Source organism: Salvelinus fontinalis, chromosome 10 (genome assembly GCF_029448725.1).
Source record: "Salvelinus fontinalis isolate EN_2023a chromosome 10, ASM2944872v1, whole genome shotgun sequence".
NCBI lineage: Eukaryota > Metazoa > Chordata > Actinopteri > Salmoniformes > Salmonidae > Salvelinus > Salvelinus fontinalis.
Window position 1 is genome coordinate 27,565,233 of NC_074674.1, and position 24,402 is coordinate 27,589,634.

The window sequence follows — 24,402 nt, forward strand, 5'->3', positions numbered from 1 at the left end:
AAACATCTCTGGTGGGAAAATTGTGCATATTGTTTGTATGCAGATTTGAAAGGAAACCTAGCCATTGACACGCTTGTTAGATTACACAGGCTTTGCCAGAAGTCCACACCACACACACGAATAATGGTAACACCTTCAGCATTCTGTATATGTCTGCACCACCACAGACGGCCAGCAGATATAACCCTTGCTTCACTTCCATCAATAAAACTAAGGCCAAGAAAGAATTAGTAATTTCTCAAATGTTTCCCAAATTGCACCTACGTTTTTGATTATTAGAGTCTGTAAATGTCAGATTCAAATTGAATAAGTAGCCACATTTTTTTATGTAAATTCAAAGCAGATTTATTTAACAGTTTGTCACTCCTCTGAAGGGAGGGACTGTATGACTTATCTTTAGTAGTGGCAATGGTTATTAATGGAACTGATCTTTCCAGTGAATTATAAACTATTTGAGTCAATGGGGCTGTTTGGCTGCAAGGCTGGTGCCAGTCTGGGAACACCCACTGTCTCTTTCCAGCCCCTCCCTCTCCTCATCTCTCTATCCAACATCAGTCTGAGCTCCACACCTACTCAGGACAGACCTGCAGTACACCCAGAATTCTGTGAGGTCTCATAAGACCTGGATTTTCCTCATTGCCATCTGATCGAGATCCAACAGGTTCTGGGTATAAAGGCTCATCACATCAGCTTACTGGATCCACAACCACATTTATCTACAATAAGATACTTTCTCATTCTAGACTGAGTTGAAGGGGATCTCTCCATACCAGGCCATGAGGGTGAGCCGGGTGTTACAGCTGTCCATCTGCCTGGTGGGCCTCAGCCTGGCATGGCGCTCTCCACCACCAGGCAAACCCTCCATAGAGGGGGGTGGCCAGGTTCCTGTGGGCCAGATGCAGGTGCTCTCTGTGGGGCTGCACCAACTGCTCCAGGGGGTTCAGGAAAGTGCCTGGAGGATGGAGAGGCAGGGCGACCAAGTGTCAGAGGAGCTGATGGGAGACACCCAGGCTGTGGAGAGGCTACGAGAGCAAGGTGTGCAGGTAGGAAGGACCCACAGGCAGGTGACGAAGAACCTCCAGATGATGACAGCACAGAGCGACAGGCTGGAGAATTCAGCCCAGGATGTGCAGCTGGGACTGGAGACTTTATTGGCCGAGCAAGGTGCCTTGGAGCTCAGGATGTGCCGTGTCCTGGAGAGGGTGCAGAGCATAACCAAGCCAGTTCTAAGGATGGAAAAACAGCTTAATATGAACCTGATGAAGGTGAGCTATTACACATTTCTAACTATATAACCTGCTCCTTCTCTCCTCCCTAGTCACCTGTTTTTTTCAGCTAATGAGTCTAAAAGAAGAAAATTTGAATATTATGCCTTTCAATTGATAATCACCTCCAGGTGTTTCATGCCTGTATTTCCGCTGTTCTGTATTTGGTCTGAACTTACATCTGTCTATCAATACGTGTGTGTTTTAGGTGATAGTGGACACTCAGTCCAGACGTCTGTCTGACCTAGCCTTGGAAGTTATGACCCGGGACAGATTGATTGATAAGCATCTGCAGCACATTGTTAACCTGGAGGAACAGGTATAGTGCAATGGCGCCAAGGTTGTACACCGACAAAATACAAATTGAGACATAACTAGATAGAAACCCTTGTTCTCATAAAACTAATGTTCATGACCAAAGAAATACCAAAGAGCATATAAAGACCAGCACAAACTGTACATAAAACATTGTGTCTTACAGTCAGAGACAGCAATGGGTATGGAAAGTATAGGCTACACGTTTGATTACGTCTTTAGAGAACAACTATTTGGGGTGATATCCATGTTTTTTCCCTGCTCTGTGTGCTACTGATGTAGTGTGTTTTTCTCTGTGAAGCACCATATGTTTTAGGAGTGTAAAGGAATGGAACATTGCTGTTCCTTCTCGGTGTTTGTGTGTGTTCCAGGCGTCTCGTATCAGAGGGGAGAGGCCTCCCACCAGCGCTGAGGGCAGATTCTGATGATGGCTCTGGCCCTTGTCTGGGCAACAACCACAGCTGCATCAATATAAACACTCCATTCAAAACTATAAGAATACAACATAATTATAGTGGAAATCTGAGAAAGAAAGACACTTAGCATTATTCATACAATATTCAAGCTTAATTTCTTCATCCAGATACTATGAGAGGATCTGATTGGGATTTTAAAAGGTAGACATCCTTGTTGGGTAATCTCCAAAGTGGTGTGGCTCTGTGTTAATGTTTGAGGTTGATATTTGGAAGCTTTGTATTGCAATCCCTTGTCAGCTGGTGCCTCTAGGGCAATTCAGGCAGATGTTAGAGGGCCCTTTTACTGAAACATGTGTTTGTTTCATACAATTGTGTTTTGCTTTTGTTGTTTTCTTTTCATTTCATGTATTGTGTAATTGATGTGTATAGATATCCATAGTGTAAGGGTTGTTTATTGATGTGTTCATGCAGGGCTCATCTACAAAAGAGACCTTGGTCTCAGCAGGACTCAATGCTTAAAACTGCAATATGTAACTTTTTGGGAAACCCCACCAAAGCAAGTCTAAGAAGCGGTAGATCTGTTCTATGTGCACTATTTCTATGCTACCCGTGCTTAAGTTTTGTTTTTGCATCTTTTACTTTTGCTTTTGTACACCAGCTTCAAACAGCTGAAAATACAATATTTGGGGTTATGGACAATTATATTATACAGTGGTTTAGCTGGAACAATGATTCTCTACACTATATTGCTTGTTTTGCTACATAAACTGAAATTAGGCAAACTATTAGAATTTTAGCAACCAGTACATTCTGCATAGTGCATCTTTAAATAAATGCAACCACAATCAAATAAACAGATTCAAGGTAATGGACTGGATCAGACTGCCTGGAAAAAATGATTCTTGTCAACTTTGGCTGATTGGCTAATTCTCCTTGAACGTAAAAAAAAAAAAAAAAAAAAAAAGGCTCTGTGGCTGTATTCTAGAGGTACAGGAGTCCTCCTACCGCCCAAATCAGGAGATTCTCATCTTCTCATCTGTCCGACAACCAAATGTGGCAAAGGTTGTGTGCGAAAGCTTTGAGGACTGAGGTCCTATCTGATGGCCTCAAGTCTGTGAGATCTAAATGCAGGAATGCTGTCCAACTGGTGTTCCCAAACAAACCCAGCCAGAGCAACAAACTCTGACCCAACATGACAAAGAGAATATACAGTAATGTTCCTGTAAATCTATTTAATATGTGCCTACAGTTCTTAATTTTATATGGACACTTTAGCCATTTAGCAGACGCTCTTATCCAGAGCGACCTACAGGAGCAATTAGGGTTAGGTACTTTGCTTAATGCCACATCGACTGATTTGTTTCACCTAGTTGGTTCGGGGATTCGAACCATCGACTTTTCTGCCCAACACTCTTACCCGCTAGCTACCAGACTCCCCACTGATACACTCCAACAGGTCTTTACTCTTTAATTAATTTACATTTCATTTCAGCCAACCTATGTTACCAGACATGCCTATTGAAGATAGAAGATCAAAGCATATTGAGTGTGCAATTTCATTGTCACACACAATATGTTCAGTTTCAGGTATGATCTTTGTCGTGTTGTGTAGAGTATGATGATGAGCTTCAGAGTTTAGTAGCTCTAGGCTATCATGATTCTGAACTACACTCAACAAAATATAAATGCAACATGTAAAGTGTATGTTTCAACATGCAACATGTTGAAATAAAAGATCCCTGAATTTTTCCGTATGCACAAATAACTTATTTCTCTCAAATGTTGTGCACAAAGTTGTTTACATCCCTGTTAGTGAGCATTCTTCCTTTACCAAGATAATCAATTAACCTGACAGGTGTGGCATATCAAGAAGATGATTAAACAGCATGATCATTACACAGGTACACCTTGTGCTGGGGACAAAAGTCCATTCTAAAATATGCAGTCTTGTCACACAACACAATGCCACAGATGTCTCAAGTTTTGAGTGAGTGTACAATTGGCATGCTGACTGCAGGAATGTCCACCAGAGCTGTTGCCAGATCCTTTTATGTGCATTTCTCTACCATAAGCTGCCTCCAACATCGTTATAGAGAATTTGGCAGTACGTCCAACTGGCCTCACAACCGCAGGCCATGTGTAACCACTCCACATCCGTCTTCTTCACCTACGGGATCGTCTGAGACCAGCCACCAGGACAGCTGCTGAAACTGTCACACCAGATACTGATTGGTTTTCTGATCTACATCCCTACTTTTTTTCAAAGGTATCTGTGACCAACAGATGCATATCTGTATTCCCAGTCGTGTGACATCCTTATATGAACTGTAACTCTGTCAAATCTGGGGTACCCCCACGAGCTTTGGGGCCCCACCAGAGTTCGTCCCCCAAAGATAGCGTAAGAACACGTCATAAACCACAATTATGATTTTTTTTTATTACAGGAAATTAACCATAAAACTGAAAAAGTACTCAGCCTCGTGGCAAAATGTGTAGAATAGCAGGAAATTAGCTCTAAAACAGCAACATTTTCTCTCAGCCTCATGACAACGTGTGTAAAATGCCATGGATTAGCTATAAAATTGCTATTTTTTCTCTGCCCCATGGCAAAAAAACACAATGCAGTGGCTCCCGCGAAACTGCGCTAAACCACTGCATTTGGTGGTCCCGTGTGGCTCAGTTGGTAGATTGCAACGCCAGGGTTGTGGGTTCAATTCCCACGGGGGGACCAGGGTTCAATTCCCACAGGGGGACCAGGATGAATATGTATGAACTTTCCAATTTGTAAGTCACTCTGGATAAGAGCGTCTGCTAAATGACTTAAATGTAAATGTAATGTAAATGCATTTACTCAAATGTGACACCTTATAATAGGTTTATGGGTTTGCAGACTATTTGACTTCAATTCAATAGGAGTACTGGAATGCATTCAACTATAGATACGGGTTTTCAATGTATCTTATCATTTAAGTAGCCAGCCCATAGTAGCCCACAACAGCTTTGTGCGAATATGCGGACACTATACCTCAGGGTTTTACACAAAGGTGCGTGACATGGCGCAGGATGGCTCGAAGTACGGAGGATGCTTGCGCGTCACTGACATCATTACCAAAAGCCTTTAGAGGAGTCAGAAGCGATGAAACCTGATTGGAAAAGTTACTCTTCTTTGTTTTTTTTCTTCATTTTACAACGACGATACTATTTAAGGTAAGGACGCATATATATTTGACATAGGAAAAATTATATGTTGTCTTCTTGTCACCAATTGTTTGCAAACTTGACACCGCCTGAATATGTCGGTCATTGTTGATGAGGAAAAATAATATGTTGTCTTCTTGTCACAAATTGTTTGCAAACTTGACACCGCCTGAATATGTCGGTCATTGTTGATGCCACCTGTCGAGGTTTTGGTTACCACTTTTTTGTTTCATAACATAATTAACTGTTCTGTTATTGACATAGTCTAAGTTCTCACTGCAAATCACTTTTTTACTGTTCTTAACATATTCAATTCAAGCAATTTGGTACGATTGCATTTGACCATTACAATGAAGGCTATTGATGATGATACGAAGTTGATTTGCTTAACCACAGGAGGAAATACTGGCATCCAACTAATATAAGGATTACATCAAATTAAATCACAATTTTAAATAAAGTTTGATTAGATTTAGTAATATTCTTTAATTAACATATTTTTGGTTGAGATGGAGAGGTGAATCCAACATATCAATTATTAATTTGTAGACAAACTGAAATTAAAACCGGACTAAGTCAGTGGCACAGATGGAACTATGCAAATGATGATATTTGGTTGCGTTGACAACTAAACACAATTCAAAATCTCTAAATATCATTACATTTGAAATAAACCAGATCTTGAAACCGTAGCCCTATTGTATTGTCTATTTTTAGTTGAATTCTGTGTTGAATTGAAACAATAGGTGTTGATTACTTTGCAAATGTATATAGGCCTAAATAGCACCATTAAAGATATGAGTGATACAGTATGGTCACATTTCATTTGCTCTGTTAAACCCTTTGGAATGAGCAGCAGTGAATTTATTTTGTTTTTAAGTGGAGATCTCTCAACAATCATTCTCAGGATATCACATTGGTAATAGTCAGTGACAAATAACTAAGCAGGGTTTGGTTAAAACCCTGGAAAACCCTGGAATGGAGACCAAAGTGTAGCTGTAAATAGATCACTTCTCCAGTAGGAGGTGCTGCCAAGCCTATAGTAAAAAAAAATATAGTTGATGTAACGTTGTTTTAAAGGTACAAATTCAACATATTTAAACAAGGTTAAGTTATGTTGAAATTTGGTTACCATGATGACATAATGTTGGCATTGAAATTTCACCCTCAAAACAACAGTTGGTTACTTTGAACCAAATCCACTGTATTTTCCATGCAGATTCCACGTCTCAATACATAGACAAATTATGTTGAAACGTTGATTCAACCAGATTGTGCCCAGTGGGTTGTCACTTCCCCATAACCTGACAGAGTATGAACTTCACTTTGTAAAATAATGTAGGCTACCCATTATTGTTTATATGCATAATTATGGAATCTATGAATACGATTGGCCTGTTATAAAAGTATACACACTTCAGTAAACTAGTAACTGGAGTTGTTGACCTGCATATGACATTATGTAGGAACAGGATATTATGCTTACACTATTTTGTCTCTGTGACTGTATTCAGGCATCAGATATAAACCAGATATTTATACGAACTTCTACTAGAATAGTCCCTATGGACTGACCGTAATAGGATTGCATTCAGGGATTTCTTTGTTCACATTTGGTTATTCCAGGTTAATCTGCTCTTCTACCACCTATCCCACAATTCAGTCAGTCCATTGTTTGCTTAGGTGATCTCTGGCCTTATTTGCGCAATTTTTTCTTTCCTTTCGCCCTCTCCACACCAAATGTAAACATCAACCTCTCTCCTCTCCTTTTTATTACATCCCCTATCTTATGAAACAGTATGTGTAGCGTGTGTGGGTGGGTGTGTGTGGACCATATTTGACTATGGCTGGTTAACAAATCCTCAGCTCAGATTTCACAGTTCCCCAGTATGATAGCATCACACATCAACCCTTTTTGATGTTAAGGTTAAGTGAATGGTGTTCAATCTAAAGTCTGACCAAGCACAACATTTATTTGCATCATTGTTTTTGATGGGGAGGGCCTTTCACGACTGGTAATCTCTTAACACTCTTCAATTATTCTAAGTAGAATAGCAGTGACTGCACAGAAGTTCCATGTTTTTACTCACGTTGTGCTGTACGTAATATTATGTAATCCATTGATTGGGTCATCAGTGATTGACATTAAAGGTTTCCCTTAGTGGCATCAGTTCAGTTCAGCTAAACCTAGGGTATGGCAAAGTGTGGCATTTCTACACAATTTAAAAACTCTAAAATGCTATTTGGAGAACAGCAAAAACAAACAAAAATGACTCTAGCCATTAATTATCATCGCAATGTTAGGTTTACAGGTGAACGGCATATACAATGTCAACCACTACTCAACCTCATCACACATGTACTCATTTACTTGTGGAACTGTGCATACAGGGCAACGTGATAATTTAGGCTAATAATATAACTCAATCACTGTTAGCAAAACCAGCAGTTATGAACAATGCAAACCTGTACGTGTAGTGACAGTAGGCCTAATCAGAGACATTTCTTCTCCTTTCTTTGCACTGGAAAAATGTAGCCTTTTATAAACACATGTCATGCAATTCTACTACACCTTATATGACTGGAGACATAAGCAACATATTTTTTAATATGACACATTAGTAGCCTATTCTGCCGACACTGACAAACAGATCAGTAAAAATGACCTTGTCTTGAATGAAACCATCTAATCTAGACCTACGAAAAGGGGAAACACAAATTCTACAATATGATGCACATCTAGCCTGGAAAAGGATATTGTTATCCCCAAAAATGTTTCCAGTGGAACTGATCCAGTGATAAAGACAGTTAATATGCACAATAAGATATGCTACTGTTCGCTCAATTGGTAGTTGAGAATGTTGATGACTAGAGACAGACGAGTATATTCTCGTCTTCTCTTTTCAGCAATAGTAATTTGCTTTCTAAACTATGATTTTCCTACGATTTGTATTTTTGAAATATTGCGAAAGGCCTAGGCCAATTTAACTGCTTTTCACTGACTGCAGCAATTCAATTCAAGAGACACAGGTATAGACGATACAAAGCGGGGTACCTTGTAAGGATCCGCCGACAGCGAGTGGGAAATCTGCCTTTACAATCAATATTACTTGCCAACGTACAATCATTGGACAATAAATTAGACGAGGTACAATCACGAATATCCTACCAACGGGACACCAAAAACTGTAATATCTTATGTATGCACCGAATCATGGCTGAATGACGACATGGATAACATTCAGCTGACGGGAGATACGCTGCACCGGCTAGATAGAACAGCACACTCCGGTAAGACTAGGGGGGGCGGTCTGTGTATATTTGTAAACAATAGCTGGTGCACAAAATATAAGGAAGTCTCTAGATTTTGCTCCCCTGAAGTAGACTATCTCATGATAAGCTGCAAACCACACTATTTGCCAAGAGAGTTTTCATCTATATTTTTTGTGGCTGTTTATTTACCACCACAGAAGGATGCTAGCACTAAGACCGCACTCAATCAGCTGTATAAGGAAATAAGCAAACAGGAAAACTCCCATCCAGAGGGCGGCACTTCTAGTGGCCGGGGACTTTAATGCAGGAAAACTGAAATCAGTCTTACCTAATTTCTATCAGCATGTTAAATGTGCAACTAGAGGGGAAAAAAACTCTAGATCACCTGTACTCCACACACAGAGACGCGTACAAAGCTCTCCCTCACCCCCCATTTAGCAAATCTGACCATAATTCCATCCTCCTGATTCCTGCTTACAAGCAAAAACTAAAGCAGGAAGCACTAGGGACTTGGTCAATAAAGAAGTGGTCAGATGATGCAGATGCTAAACTACAGGACTGTTTTGCTAGCACAGACTGGAATATGTTCCCGGGATTCCTCCAATGGCATTGAGGAGTACACCACATCAGTCACTGGCTTCATCAATAAGTGCATCGATGACGTCGTCCCCACAGTGACAGTACGTACATACCCCGACCAGAAACCATGGATTACATGCAACATCTGCACTGAGATAAAGAGTAGAGCTGCCAGCTTCAAGGAGCGGGACTCTAACCCGGACGCTTATAATAAATCCCGCTATGCCCTCAGATGAACCATCAAACAGGCAAAGCGCCAATACAGGACTAAGATTGAATCATACTATACCGGCGCCGACGCTCATCGGATGTGGCAGGGCCAGACTGCAAAGGAAAGCACAGCCGCGAGCTGCCCAGTGACACGAGCCTACCAGACAAGCTAGATCACTTCTATGCTCGCTTCGAGGCAAGCAACTGAGGCATGCATGAGAGCATCAGCTGTTCTGGACGATTGTGTGATTACACTCTCCGTAGCCGACGTCAGTAAGACCTTTAAACAGGTCAACATTCACAAGGCCGCTGGGCCAGACGGATTACCAGGACGGGTGCTCCGGGCATGTGCTGACCAACTGGCAGGTGTCTTCACTGACATTTACAACATGTCCCTGATTGAGTCTGTAATACCAACATGTTTCAAGCAGACCCCCATAGTCCCTGTCCCCAAGAACACTAAGGTAACCTGCCTAAATGACTACCAACCCGTAGCACCTACGTCTGTAGCCATGAAATTATTTGAAAGGCTGGACATGGCTCACATTAGCACCATTATCCCAGAAACCCTAGACCCATTCCAATTTGCATACCGCACCAACAGATCCACAGATGATGCAATCTCTATTGCACTCCACACTGCCCTTTCCCACCTGGACAAAAGGAACACCTTTGTGAGAATGCTATTCATTGACTACAGCTCAGTGTTCAACACCATAGTGCCCTCAAAGCTCATCACTAAGCTAAGGACCCTGGGACTAAACACCTCCCTCTGCAACTGGATCCTGGACTTCCTGACGGGCCGCCCCCAGGTGGTAAGGGTAGGTAACAACACATCTGCCTTGCTGATCCTCAACACTGGAGCCCCTCAGAGGTGTGTGCTCAGTCCCCTCCTGTACTACCTGTTCACCCACAACTGCATGGCCAGGCACAACTCCAACACCATCTTTAAGTTTGCAGACGACACAACAGTGGTAGGCCTGATCACTGACAACAACGAGACGGCCTATGGGGAGGAGGTCAGAGATCTGGCCGGGTGGTGCCAGAATAACAACCTATCCCTCAACGTAATCAAGACAAAGGAGATGATTGTGGACTACAGGAAAAGGAGGACCGAGCACGCCCCCATTCTCATTGATGGGGCTGTAGTGGAGCAGGTTGAGAGCTTCAAGTTCCTTGGTGTCCACATCACCAACAGACTAGAATGGTCCAAACACACCAAGACAGTCATGAAGAGAGCTCGACAAAGCCTATTCCCCCTCAGGAAACTAATAAGATTTGTCTTGGGGCCTCAGATCCTCAAAAGGTTCTACAGTTGCACCATCGAGAGCATCCTAACTGGTTGCTTCACTGCCTGGTACAACAACTGCTCAGCCTCCGATGCACTACAGAGGGTAGCGCCTATGGCCCAATACATCACTGGGGCTAAGTTGCCTGACATCCAGGACGTCTATACCAGGTGGTGTCAGAGGAAGGCCCTAAAAATTGTCAAAGACTCCAGCCACTCTGCTACCGCATGGCAAGCGGTACCGGAGCGCCAAGTCTAGGACCAAAAGACCTCTCAACAGCTTTTACCCCAAAGCCATAAGACTCCTGAACAGCTAATCAAATGGCTACCCAGAATATGCATTGTGTCGTCCCCCCCCCAACCCCACTACCTAATTTGTGCTCTTAAAACAATTCACAGCTCATTCTTTAAAAGAAAGGAATGATCCTCTGTGGCCAAATCATGCTCTTTGGTTTAGTATTTTGAATGATTGTATTTATTTCTGTATAGGCACAAGTAATTATAGCTAATTTGGGTAATTTCATTCAATTACCTTAATGGGAAGCTTATCTTTCCCTAGCCTATTAGCTTCTCTCCAAGCGATGCTCCGCATGGTCCTAAAGCCAGCCATTCGAAATGCTAAACAGCCGTTGCATTTTAATCGGGATTGTAATGATTTTACTCTACGTTTTTGATGTCTACTTTTTTTTAAATTTAAGGAACGAACTCAGTCTGGCTTTCAACTTGCTCTTGAAAGTTGTTGCACAAATATTTGAGGGGGGGGGGGGGGGGGGGGGGGGGGGGGTGCTGAGGAGTATGTCAGTCTCTAATAAAGCCCTTTTGTGGGAAAAAACTAATTCTGGTTGGCTGGGCCTGGCTCCCAATGCCCTCCCAGGCCTACCCATGGCTGCAACCCTGCCCAGTCATGTGAAACCCATAGATTATTTCTGACAAGTTACATAATGAATATTTTAATTGACTGATTTCCTTTTAAGAACTGTAACTCAGTAAAATCTTTTAAATTGTTGCATGTTGCATTTATATATTTGTTCAGTATGTAACTTGTCAGAAATTTCCAGATCAGCTAACATTTTTTTAGCCCATAGTTTTTGTAATAATGAGTCACTGAAATATCACATGAATACACATTAGACATTGCAAAATGTATAGAATTGCAAGACCATTTTCTCTCCGCCAACAAGAGGGGTGTGAACAGTTTGTGTCATGAACAGTGCTTGTGCCCATAGAAATACACATTCGTTTCCCACCCACGTTAACCAGTATGAACTGACACCCCCACAATGAAAGGCTACCACACAAAATGTACAGTACAAGAGTCTAGTACAGTACCAAAAAAGTCAGGGAATGTGAGCTATGGTAAACCTAAACATCAAATTGAACACTTGCACATTCTTTGGCAATTTGAAGCAGGATACATAATCTATTTGATGCATCATTGATGGTGCCTTCAGAAACTTTAACTCTGTGACGACTTAGATGCTCATATAAGTTGCTTGAGAATGTGAGTGGTTGGTATGAGGCTAGCAGGTGAGTTGAATTTACATTGAGTCTGTTGATATAGTAGCACAAGTAAATACTTTTTTTGTCATTGTTTTTCCAAACTCGATGTGAGAATGTGTCGAATAATTGCTTTGCTTTCCAAGATCTTGAGAGGTGTGTTATTGGGGTCATCATATTGTCAGAGACTCTAAATCATGAATTAATGAATGAATCATGAATAAGCCCTTATAACAATGGGTCTCGTGTCCACTTCACCCAGCAGCTTTACCTCAGTGCTACTTGTTGATTTGTTTTGTTTCTTTGGGAGATGTAGCCTAATTGAAAGAGGTTTGAATTTCAGACTTCCTCTTGAAATGTCCCTGGGGGAGATTTAGCCTGAACAGGTTTCTCAACCTCCCTTTATTGGGACCAAGAGTTGTGCCGGGGGTTTCAATCAGCAGAGGAGAGTTTTTTTTGACCAAAGGGTTCTTACAGCACAGTCCCGGCCAGAGAGGTATGTATGTCTCTCTCTCTCGTTCTAGACCACAAGATGCCCTAGGTATGGGCTCTGGCAGAAATGATCGGACAGACGCAGACAACATTACTACGCGGCTGGGAATGGAAGATTGTTGATGTTGGTCCCCTGTGTGCTCTCTTCACTTAAATTGTCATAGTTGCTACAGTATAATGTATTTTCAGCAAGCTGATTGCGAAAACGGCTCCGTTTTGTAGATGGGGAACTTGATATGGGCAATGGGATACAGATGTTTTGTTTGTTCACTATAATGATATACAGTGCTGAGAATTTTTGGACTTGACCCTCTCTTTCCATCTCCTCTAGGAAGTGTGAAACTGGGATTGGCAGTAATTGCTAAATATTTGCTTTATAAGGTCAAATCAGCCCTCATATCACACTGTATATTGTGTCGTGGAATAGGAACTCACCTGTTCCCTGTTTATGCTGAACAAAAGAACCAGAAGGATGGCCTTTTAGGGAGTTGTTCTTCGCCACTGTGGCTCTGCCTCTGCGTTGCTTACTCTTTGGGGGTTTAGGCTGGATATACCTAAAGCACTCTAATAATTGCTGATGTAAATAGGGCTTTATGAAATAAATGTGACTAATTGGTTAATAATGAAATACCACAACCATGATTTATATTATAATACGTCTATTATTATGTCATGTTAAACAGGGTGAAAGGGTATATACTTAATCTTGTCTTAGATTAATCTATATTCTTTCCGTCCAAAAGATGGAAACAACAACCACTGAGAATGGAGGTGGAGGAACCAGTGGGTCAAAAGATTACAAAAAAGTATGGAGTCTTTGGGCCCCGGTAATTGATTTCTAATTTATGGCACACATCTACAAATCCTGTATAATGTCCTTCTGAGTGTGAACAAGGTCCCATTGGTGAACTGAGCTTCAAGAAGGATTACTGCCATTCCTCTTAATATTGGGCAATGCTTTGCCCTCCCTGGACTGGAGATGGTGTTGTGGTTGAGCGTTACATAATGGTGCTCAGTCTGTCTGTTTGTGTTTGCTGATGGAGGGGCCGGAGCGGCGGATAACGTGATTAGGTAGATCAGCCACTGTGTTTAGCCACACGAGAGGCATGCCGACTGCCCTTTAGATTCTCTGTCTTTCCATCAGTTCAGAACAGAAATGCCAAAATCAGTTACAAAGCTACAGATTGTCCTGGTATCCATGAACGTGCTGACTGACGTGCATCAGATGTACCTTTCAGATGTACAAAAATGGTCATGTTTGATCTGAAATCCTACACATTATAATCAGTGTTGTATTGATTGAGAATATTATGTTTGTGTGGTCCCAGCCAACTGCTGCTGCACTGAAAGGAGACATCCAGCTGGGCATTGGGTATGCTGTGGGGAACCTGACATCCAAGCCTGACAGAGATGTGCTCATGCAGGATTTCTACATGGTGGAGAGTGTCTTTCTACCCAGGTACAGTACACAGCACTGGCATCACTCCGCAGGCTTATACACATCACTAGTTAGTGACATGAATACAGTAAAAACCCTGTTAAAGAAGCAAATCTGACAGATTTTCCCATTGACACAGAAGTCCCTTTCACTACAAAAGTCCTACTCCAGTCTCCTTCTCACCTCATTTAACACCTGCTCATTTCCACGTTTTCATACATTCATAGAATTTTTGGGAATGACGTAGAGTAAAGCAAATGTGAAACTTCGCTAACAATATAGAGTGGGAAAGTGGTGGTGCGTTTGGACAATTAATAAACACTGCGGTGAATAAAACCTATTAAAAAAAATCTGTCTTGTCCAGGACTGGACTCTACACAGACCGGTACTACATAGCCAATCAGAGCTACAGTAGGCCTATATGCAAATGAGCTATCTGTCACACCGGCCTGCCATCACTCACTTTGAACTGGACTGTGTGTTTACAGGCAGTAGCAACAGCATGACTTTAAATCATTAGAACGCATTCGGCAAAAGCCACAAAATACACCTGAATGAATTTCTGCAAATAAATTAAATACCACGGGTGTCCTCTTACATTTGCAGACTTTACAGTCCTATTGATCAAACATCCATGAAAAGGTAAGCTCTCTCTCCCACAGATAGCACTGTGTCTTTTTTTGAACATAATGTTTCCTCCATTGTTTCTTATGACTGAAAAAGCTTCTGGACATCAGAACAGCAATCACATACCTCGATCTGGACGAAGACATCTACTTCAATGAGTCTACGCCACAGGACATCCTGCTCATCTCGAACCAGGCCCTAATCCCCGGAAGAGGAAAAAACATAGCTATAGAGGTCGCAGTGCGGGTACATTGATGAGACTACAGCGACGAGTGAATAAACCGCTCCTACCCTCTGTTCTGAGATACTCTTAATGATTGGCTATGAAAAGCCAACTGACATTTACTCCTGAGGTGCTGACCTGTTGCACCCTCGACAACCACTGTGATTATTATTATTTGACCCTGCTGGTCATCTATGAACATTTTAACATCTTGGCCATGTTCTGTTATAATCTCCACCCGGCACAGCCAGAAGAGGACTGGCAACCCCTCATAGCCTGGTTCCTCTCTAGGTTTCTTCCTAGGTTCTGGCCTTTCTAGTGAGTTTTTCCAAGCCACCGTGCTTCTATACCTGCATTGCTTGCTGTTTGGGGTTTTAGGCTGAGTTTCTGTACAGCACTTTGTGACATCAGCTGATGTAAGAAATACATTTGATTGATTGTTCTATTGGTGAATGTGCAATCGCTGGAGAACAAACTGGACAAGCTCAGTTTGAGACTATCCTATCAACGGGACATTAAGAACTGTAATACACTATGCTTTTCGGGGTCATGGCTGAACAAGGACATGGATAATATACAGTTAGCTGGGTTTTCCATGCATCGGCAGAACAGCAGAATCCGGTAAAATCCGTGGGGGTGGGGTGTCTCTTTGTCAACAAAGACTGGTGCGCATTCTAAAGATTCTGCTCGCCTGAGTTAGAATACCTCATGATAAGCTGTAGACCATACTATTTACCGAGAGTGTTTTCATCTATATTTTTCGTAGCTGTTTATTTACCACCACAAACCGATGCTGGCACTAAGACCGCACTCAACAAGCTTCATAGGGCCATAAGCAAACAAAAAAATGCTAATCCAGAGGCGGCACTCCTAGTGGCTGGTGATTTTAATGCAGGAAAATTGGAATCCATTTTACACAAGTAATTTTTCCAACAATTGTTTACAGACAGATTATTTCACTTATAATTCACTGTATCACAATTGCAGTGGGTCAGAAGTTTACATACACTAAGTTGACTGTGCCTTTAAACAGCTTGGAAAATTCCAGAAAATTATGTCATGGCTTTAGAAGCTTCTGATAGGCTAATTGACATTATTTTAGTCAATTGGAGGTGTACCTGTGGATTGGTTTACATACACCTTAGCCAAATACATTTAAACTCCGTTTTTCACAATTCTTGACATTTCATCCAAGTTAAAGTTCCCTGTTTTAGGTCAGTTAGGATCACCACTTTATTTTAAGAATGTGAAATGTCAGAATAATAGTAGAAAGTGATTTATTTCAGCTTTTATTTCTTTCATCACATTCCCAGTGGGTCAGAAGTTTATATACACTAAATTAGTATTTGGTAGCATTGCCTTTAAATTGTTTAACTTGGTTCAAATGTTTCGGGTAGCCTTCCACAAGCTTCCCACAATAAGTTGGGTGAATTTTGGCCCATTCCTCCAGACCAGGGGTCGGGAACCTTTTTGACTAAGAGAGCCATGAAATCAAATAATTTGGAAATTTATTTCAGTGAGAGCCATATAATATATTTTAAAAGTGAATTCAACTAAATGTCAGTATAATAAGCCTCTGAATTTTGTCGAAGTGCCGATTTACATTCGACCGTTTCATCGATGTCATTTTGTCATTGCAAATTAGACACACCGCAGAACCTGCTCTCTCCACAAAGGCGAATTCTTCGGTCCATTCGTCCTGAAATGTACGATACTCGTCATCTTTTTTTCTTTTCGCCATCTTCTTCGTCGAAGGGTTAGCTTTGAGCTAATGACCGAGCAGACTGATTCAAAAGGAGTCGTTTACCTGTTTTACCTAGCAACGGCCAACGTAGGCCAGTATCATTTAATTGAAATAATGGACAATTGCTCCTGCAGCCCTGAACAGGACATGAGCAGTGAAAAATCGATGGATGGATTAAAACAAGTGAGAATAGGCCTCCCGGGTGGCGCAGTGGTCTAGAGCACTGCATCGCAGTGCTAGCTGCGCCACCAGAGTCTCTGGGTTCGCGCCCAGGCTCTGTCGCAGCCGGCCGCGTGGGGCGATGCACAATTGGCTTAGCGTTGTCTGGGTTAGGGAGGGTTTGGCCGGTAGGGATATCCTTGTCTCATCGTGCTCCAGCGACTCCTGTGGTGGGCCAGGCGCAGTGCGCGCTAACCGAGGGGGGCGGGTGCACGGTGTTTCCTCCGACACATTGGTGCGGCTGGCTTCCGGGTTGGAGGCGTGCTGTGTTAAGAAGCAGTGCGGCTTGGTTGGGTTGTGCTTCGGAGGACGCATGGCTTTCGACCTTCGTCTCTCCCGAGCCCGTACGGGAGTTGTAGCGATGAGACAAGATAGTAATTACTAGCGATTGGATACCACGAAAATTGGGGAGAAAAGGGGAGAGAAAAAAAAAAAAAAAAAAAAAATCTCACTTTTTTTTTTTTTTTTTTTTTTAATCTGCGAGCCAGATGCAATCATCAAAAGAGCCACACCTGGCTCGGGAGCCATAGGTTCCCGACCCCTGCTCCAGACAGTCAGGTTTGCAGGCCTCCTTGCTCGCACACGCTTTTTCAGTTCTGCCCACAAATTTTCTATGGGATTGAGGTCAGGGCTTTGTGATGGCCACTCCACTACCTTGACTTTGTTGTCCTTAAGCCATTTTGCCACAACTTTGGAAGTATGCTTGGGGTCATTGTCTTTTTTATGGCGGTTTTGGAGCAGTGGATTCTTCCTTGCTGAGCGGCCTTTCAGGTTATGTCGATATAGGACTCATTTTACTGTGGATATAGATACTTTGTACCTGTTTCCTCCAGCATCTTCACAAGGTACTTTGCTGTTGTTCTGGGATTGATTTGCACTTTTCGCACCAAAGTATGTTCATCTCTAGGAGACAGAATGCGTCTCCTTCCTGAGAGATATGACGGCTGCGTGGTCCCATGGTGTTTATACTTGCGTATTATTGTTTGTACAGATGAACGTGGTACCTTCAGGCGTTTGGAAATTGCTCCCAAGAATGAACCAGACTTGTGGAGGTCTACAATTTTTTCTGAGGTCTTGGCTAATTTCTTTTGATTTTCCCATGATGTCAAGCAAAAAGGCAATGAGTTTAAAGGTAGGCCTTGAAAAACATCCACAGGTACACCTCCAATTGACTCAAATGATGTCAATTAGCCTATCAGAAGCTTCTAAAGCCGTGATATAATTTTCTGGAATTTTCCAAGCTGTTTAAAGGCACAGTCAACTTAATGTATGTAAACTTCTGACCCACTGGAATTGTGATACAGTGAATTATAAGTGAAATAATCTGTCTGTAAAGAATTGTTGGAAAAATGACTTGCGTCATTCACAAAGTAGATGTCCTAACCGACTTGCCAAAACTATAGTTTGTTAAGAAGAAATTTGGGGAGTGGTTAAAAAACGAGTTTTAATGACTCCAACCTAGGTGTATGTAAACTTCCAATTTCAACTGTATATATATAATGTACTGTAATAGAGGTCCTGTATATATATAATGTACTGGGGGGTACCCACTACCCTCTGTAGCGCCTCACGATCGGATGCCAAACAATTGCCATACCAGGCGGTGACGCAACCGGTTAGGATGCTCTCGATGGTTGCAGCTGTATAACTTTTTGAGGATCGGGGACCCATGACAATTCTTTTAAGTCTCCTGAGGGGAAAAGGCATTGTCGTGCCCTCTTCACAACTGTCTTGGTTTCTTTGGACCATGATAGTTTGTTGGTGATGTGGACATGAAGGAACTTGAAACTCTCAACCCGCTCCCCACAGCCCCGTTGATGTGAATGGGGGCATGTTTGGCCCTCCTTTTCCTGTAGTCCACGATCAGCTCCTTTGTCTTGCTCACGTAGAGGGAGAGGTTGTTGTCCTGGCCCCACACTGCCAGGTTTCTGACCACCTCCCTATAGGCTGTCTTAAGAACAAGAGGGGACTAAGCACGCACCCCTGAGGGGGCCCTCGTGTTGAGGATCAGCGTGGCAATGTGTTGTTGCCTACCCTTACCACCTGGGGCGGCCCGTCAGGAAGTCCAGGATCCAGTTGTTTAGTCCCAGGGTCCTTAGTAATGAGCTTTGTGGGCACTATGGTGTTGAAGGCTGAGCTGTAGTCAATGAACAGCATTCTCACATAGGTGTTCCTTTTGTCCAGGTGGGAAAGGGCAGTGTGAAGTGAGATTGAGATTGCGCCATCTGTTGATCTGTTGCAAATTGGAGTGGGTCTAGGGTTTCCGTGATCATGGTGTTGATGTGAGCCATGACCAGCTTTCAAAGCACTTCATGGCTACCGACGTGAGTGCTACTGAGCGGTAGTCCTTTAGGCATGTTACCTCCGCTTTTCTATGGTGGTCTGCTTGAAAACAATCAATCAACTGTATTTAAAAAGCCTTTTTTACATCAGCAAATGTCCCAAAGTGCTATACAGAAACTCAGCCTAAAACTCCAAACAGCAAGCAATGCAGATGTAGAAGCATGTAGGTATTACAGACTCGGTCAGGGAGAGGTTGAAAATGTCATTGAAGACACTTGACCCAGACATGCGTGACCTTCGAAGCTTCACTGAAAGCCTACGCCCCTCTCGCCTTCCGCTACTTTAGGGAGCTCTTTGGCATCAAAGCAGATGACTACCTGGTTAGTGTGGAAAGCCCTTCACAAAAAACACTCCTACACACCATGTGCTTCCCTGATAATACAGCATACAATGATGTAGTATTACACCCCATTAGAGTTGTCTGATCTATAAGTAAGAGCACAGTGTTCACACTGGGCACAGATGTCATTTCATTGTCTAGTTTGGATTTACATTTGAGTTGTCAACTAATGTGAATTCAATGTGAAATCAACAAAACATTTCACCATGTCATTGGATTTAGTTTAAAAGTTGGGTGAAAAAAATACAATTCCTTTACGTTGATGCCTTTTTTCAAATCCAATCAGTTTTCTACGTTAATTCAACGTCATCACATGTACATTTTTGGGTTGAAATTACTTCGAAACAATGTTGATTCAAACAGTTTTTGCCCATTGTTTTTTTTTTTTTGTTATTTGAAAACTTCCTTGTTGCTGTCCTGTCTATATTAATGCATGCTATTGGCTCTTCCTGTATGAATTCCAGTACTCCATCTGTAATGAGCCTCTGATCGAGCTGTCCAACCCCGGGGCCAGCAGTTCCTGGTTCTACCTGACCAGCAACGATGAGTTCATCATTAAGACAGTGCAGCATAAAGAGGCTGAGTTCCTGCAGAAACTCCTTCCTGGTTACTACATGCTGAACCCCTGCCTTAACACAGACACCATTCCTGGCATAATAAATAGGGCAACTCCTATCAGTTCTAGTGCATTCAGGATATTCTTAATCAAAGATTGTAAAGTTTGATTTAAATGTTGGCAACGTGTGAACTATTCTCAAATGTATCTCTTTTTCCATCTTGTTTTATTTCAGAATCTGAATCAGAACCTGAGGGCACTGCTACCTAAGTTCTACGGCCTGTACTGCATCCACAGTGCCGGGGTCAACATCCGCCTGGTGGTGATGAACAACGTGTTGCCCAGGGCCCTCCAGATGCACTACAAATACGACCTGAAGGGCTCCACCTACAAACGCCACGCCTCGTGCAGGGAACGCACCAAGTTCTCACCCACCTTCAAAGACCTGGACTTCCAGGAGATGCTTGAGGGCCTGCACTTTGATGGCGACACGTACAGTGCCTTAATGAAGACACTGCAGAGGGACTGCAAGGTGAGGCCACTCGCAGTAGATTCACTTACTTATTGATATTGCATATTCAAAATATGAATGCTAGTCAAATGTGTGTTGTTAGAGGGACATTTTAGTTCCTTCAGTAGCATTTGGTTGGATATTTCTCATTGAACTTTGAACCCACATTGGCAATAATGTTACATAAGGATGACTGGCCTCTTCTACATCACCTTGAGCCCTTCTGAATGACTGCGTTATTACTCAACAGAGGAACTGGACAGAGGCAGAACAACAATCATCCAACACAATGTGGTAGGTAGGCAGCAGCACAGTAAGGTAACTCAGGCATTGTTAAGGCCTTTGTTTAGAGGAGTTATAGTGTCACATCAGTGATGGTCAGAAGCAATGTTTCCTCTAAGCTGTGCATGAGATTGAACTTCACTCAATTTTCTACAGTTTTCCCCTTTAGTTAGCACTATCAACATTTCGCTCTACTGTGGGAATTGTGATTGAATCAATGCAATATTAGCCACGTACATAGACCGTTGCGCCATAACCAATCTTCTTCTATGGTATGATGGCATTCTCAACAATTAGATGTGCATTCCGCCACCTACTGTGCGGGTGCATAATAAGGATCCCAAAAATGGACATAATGTGGGTAAAAATAAATAAAATATCGTACAAACTATCAAAAAAGAAATTAACAAAATCAACCTGCTTTTCTATAAAATACTAATAAGGTCCCTACACAGGTTCAGAAGACTCCTGTGAGGGCGGGACATTTCCTTAGAGACATTAGTCCTTACAGTGCTTCTGCAGTGCTTCTGCACTCCAAAAACGTATCGGCTGCAGATAAAATGACAATTGTGCTGTACAATTAATCACTGTGGCTATAAATGCCACAAAATCCATATTCTTTACAATGAGTGTATCCAGATCACTCGATTTACTTAAAACACTAACAACTGGTTCCGATGCATCCACCGCCATATCTTCAACACGGTTGCCTCTTGACCTTTGACTCTCTTCACCGCCTCCACATAGGAGAACCGCTACACAGCTCTGATCCTTGACACCTCGACCTCCTTCACCCTAACAGGGCACTCAAGAAAGTCCGGAATATGATCCCCACCACAGTTGCAACATTTTCCATTCACCGATTCTTCAATACCATACTTCTCCCGTCTGCAAACATTTCACACGTGCCCATATCCTTTACAATTCCCACACTGTAATGGTTTGGACACAAATGTTCTCACCGCATATCGTACATATCTCTCACCGCATACCGTACATATCTCACCACATATCTCTCACCGCATATCGTACATATCTCTCACCGCATATCGTACATATCTCTCACCGCATACCGTACATATCTCTCACCGCATATCGTACATATCTCTCACCGCATACCGTACATATCTCTCACCGCATACCGTACACATCTCTCACCGCATACCGTACATATCTCTCACCGCATACCGTACATATCTCTCACCGCATATCGTACATATCTCTCACCGCATACCGTACATATCTCTCACCTCATACCGTACATATCTCTCACCGCATACCGTACATATCTCTCACCGCATACCGTACATATCTCTCACCGCATACCGTACACATCTCTCACCGCATACCGTACATATCTCTCACCGCATACCGTACATATCTCTCACCGCATACCGTACATATCTCTCACCGCATACCGTACATATCTCTCACCGCATACCGTACATATCTCTCACCGCATACCGTACATATCTCTCACCGCATACCGTACATATCTCTCACCGCATACCGTACATATCTCTCACCGCATATCGTACATATCTCTCACCGCGTACCGTACATAGCTTCACATGTTCAGGTAGTCTCCTCAAACAACAATAATAGGTTTATCTCCTTCCTTCCATTTACCATAGGGGTCAGGCGACGTGCACTGACCACTCCTGGGATTTTCTGACTAAGGTAGTCGTCTTCTATATCCAACGAGACTCCAGCTATAACTCCTTTGGCAGGCGCCCTGCTCCGAAGATCAATACAGGTTACTAATACAGGTTACTTCTGACGTGGGCAATTTTGCCAGATGCAGTGCACGCTTCTGTTCTTCGACACAATTAACCAAAACAAGTCACCTTGATTGAATCAACCTTTCCTAGTTTGACAGGACTTTCAGCATGGGTAGTTGTTGAAGGTCACGTGGAGTGGTCAGTTAAGAGGATTGTTGAGAATTTAAGTGGGAACAAAATGTGGTCATGTTTGCTTTGGTCATGTGAACTTTTATGTTCCTGTCATCTTAATGTGTGTGTGTGGATTGTGTGGTCATGTGACGGTCAGGTCCTGGAGAGCTTTAAGATCATGGACTACAGTCTCCTGCTGGGGGTGCATGTGCAGGACAAGAAGTGTCTGGACAGGGGGGGCCAGGGTAGACAGTAAGCGCCTCAACGGCCAGAGGGTCCTCTACTCCACCGCCCTGGAGTCCATCGAAGGGGACGGCAACGTGGCAGAGTTAGTGGCCGACGATGACACGTGAGAGAACATTCACCTTCATAAGGCCCTTTCACCAATGACATATCACTGACTTCACAATGAGTCATTGTAAACATTCGTACATTGTATTATTCACACCATAATTCAGTCATACACTGCATAGCAGCTGTGTGAGATGTAAATTCCTTTTTTATCCATTAGAATGGGTGGAATTCCAGCTAAACACAAAGATGAGACGCTGCTGATCTTCTTAGGGATCATTGACATCCTCCAGTCCTACCGGTGAGAACTTTTTGTGGAACCACTGTCATCATTTCCATCAAGAAAAACGTATCAATGTTACACATAACATAAATTATCTTTGTAACATCTGTGCTTCTTTTTAAGGTTCCTCAAGAAGGTGGAGCACTCCTGGAAAGCCCTCGTACACGATGGGGTAGGCTACAGTGTGTGTGTGATTGTATTCATATTCCATTTTGCTCTCATAGCGGCCTGACACCTGTGTATCTTTGTGTTTCAGGATATAGTGTCAGTTCACGGGCCCGGTTTCTATGCAGACAGATTTTTGAAGTTCATGGTTCACTGTATTCAAAAAGATCCATCGTAAGTGACTTCTTTCACTTAAACACCCTCAATATGACCTTTATATATTTCCCCTTTCCTTTTCTTCGTAATTTCACTAATGCTCTCTGTTTCTCTCTCTCCCACTCTCTCTCAGCTCTAAGAGGAGCATCCTCCAAGAGGAAGAGGAGCTCCATCCATGCGATGAGGTCAGCTTCCCAGGAGGTACTGTTCCCCCAAAAGGAGGAGAAGAAGGACGAGAGAAAGGCCCAAAGCATGGAGAGCCTGAGCGGACAATGTAGTCACCCTTTATAAAAATAAAAATAAACACAACCCACAATCTATTGGGCCTGTACACACTCCATGCACTCTCTGCTTTATCCTTTGACGTTTTTTTGTATTTCACTGTTTTGTTCAACAGTAATGAGTTCCTCCAAGCACCCTGACCTAGTCCTACTTCCGAAATTTTTAAATCAGGCTGTTTCCTCATCCTCCTCCACTCTTGAGAAGATCAAGAAAGACCTTGAGGAGCACCTGGAGAATAGGTACAGTGGTGACTGCACATTAAATCTTTACACCTTCACCACTGAGCACAAACTGGTTGAGTCAACATTGTTTCAACTTCTTTTGTCAACTTATTGTGACATGGAATCTACATGGAAAATACATTGGATTTGAAAAAAAGTCAACTGTTGTTTTGAGGGTGAAATTTCAACCACCAGATTACGTATGTCATATTTGTAAACAATTCTCAACATAGACAAACCGTGTATAAAATATGTTGTATTTGTACATTTGAAACAACGTCAGATCTTCAATGTAA

The 24,402-nt window shown here is 42.5% G+C and overlaps 1 protein-coding gene and 1 pseudogene across 1 annotated transcript; both read left to right on the forward strand.

Moving 5' to 3' along the window:
• Window positions 1–569: 569 nt before the first annotated feature.
• On the forward strand, window positions 570–2,873 carry LOC129863228 (uncharacterized). The gene is made up of 3 exons (XM_055935137.1): window positions 570–1,265; window positions 1,474–1,584; window positions 1,952–2,873. Exons 1-3 carry the CDS (start codon window positions 777–779, stop codon window positions 2,003–2,005), a joined length of 654 nt encoding a protein of 217 aa, XP_055791112.1. The 5' UTR covers window positions 570–776; the 3' UTR covers window positions 2,006–2,873.
• Window positions 2,874–13,276: 10,403 nt separating this feature from the next.
• On the forward strand, window positions 13,277–24,081 carry LOC129863261 (phosphatidylinositol 4-phosphate 5-kinase type-1 beta-like; annotated as a pseudogene).
• The last annotated feature ends 321 nt before the right edge of the window (window positions 24,082–24,402 follow it).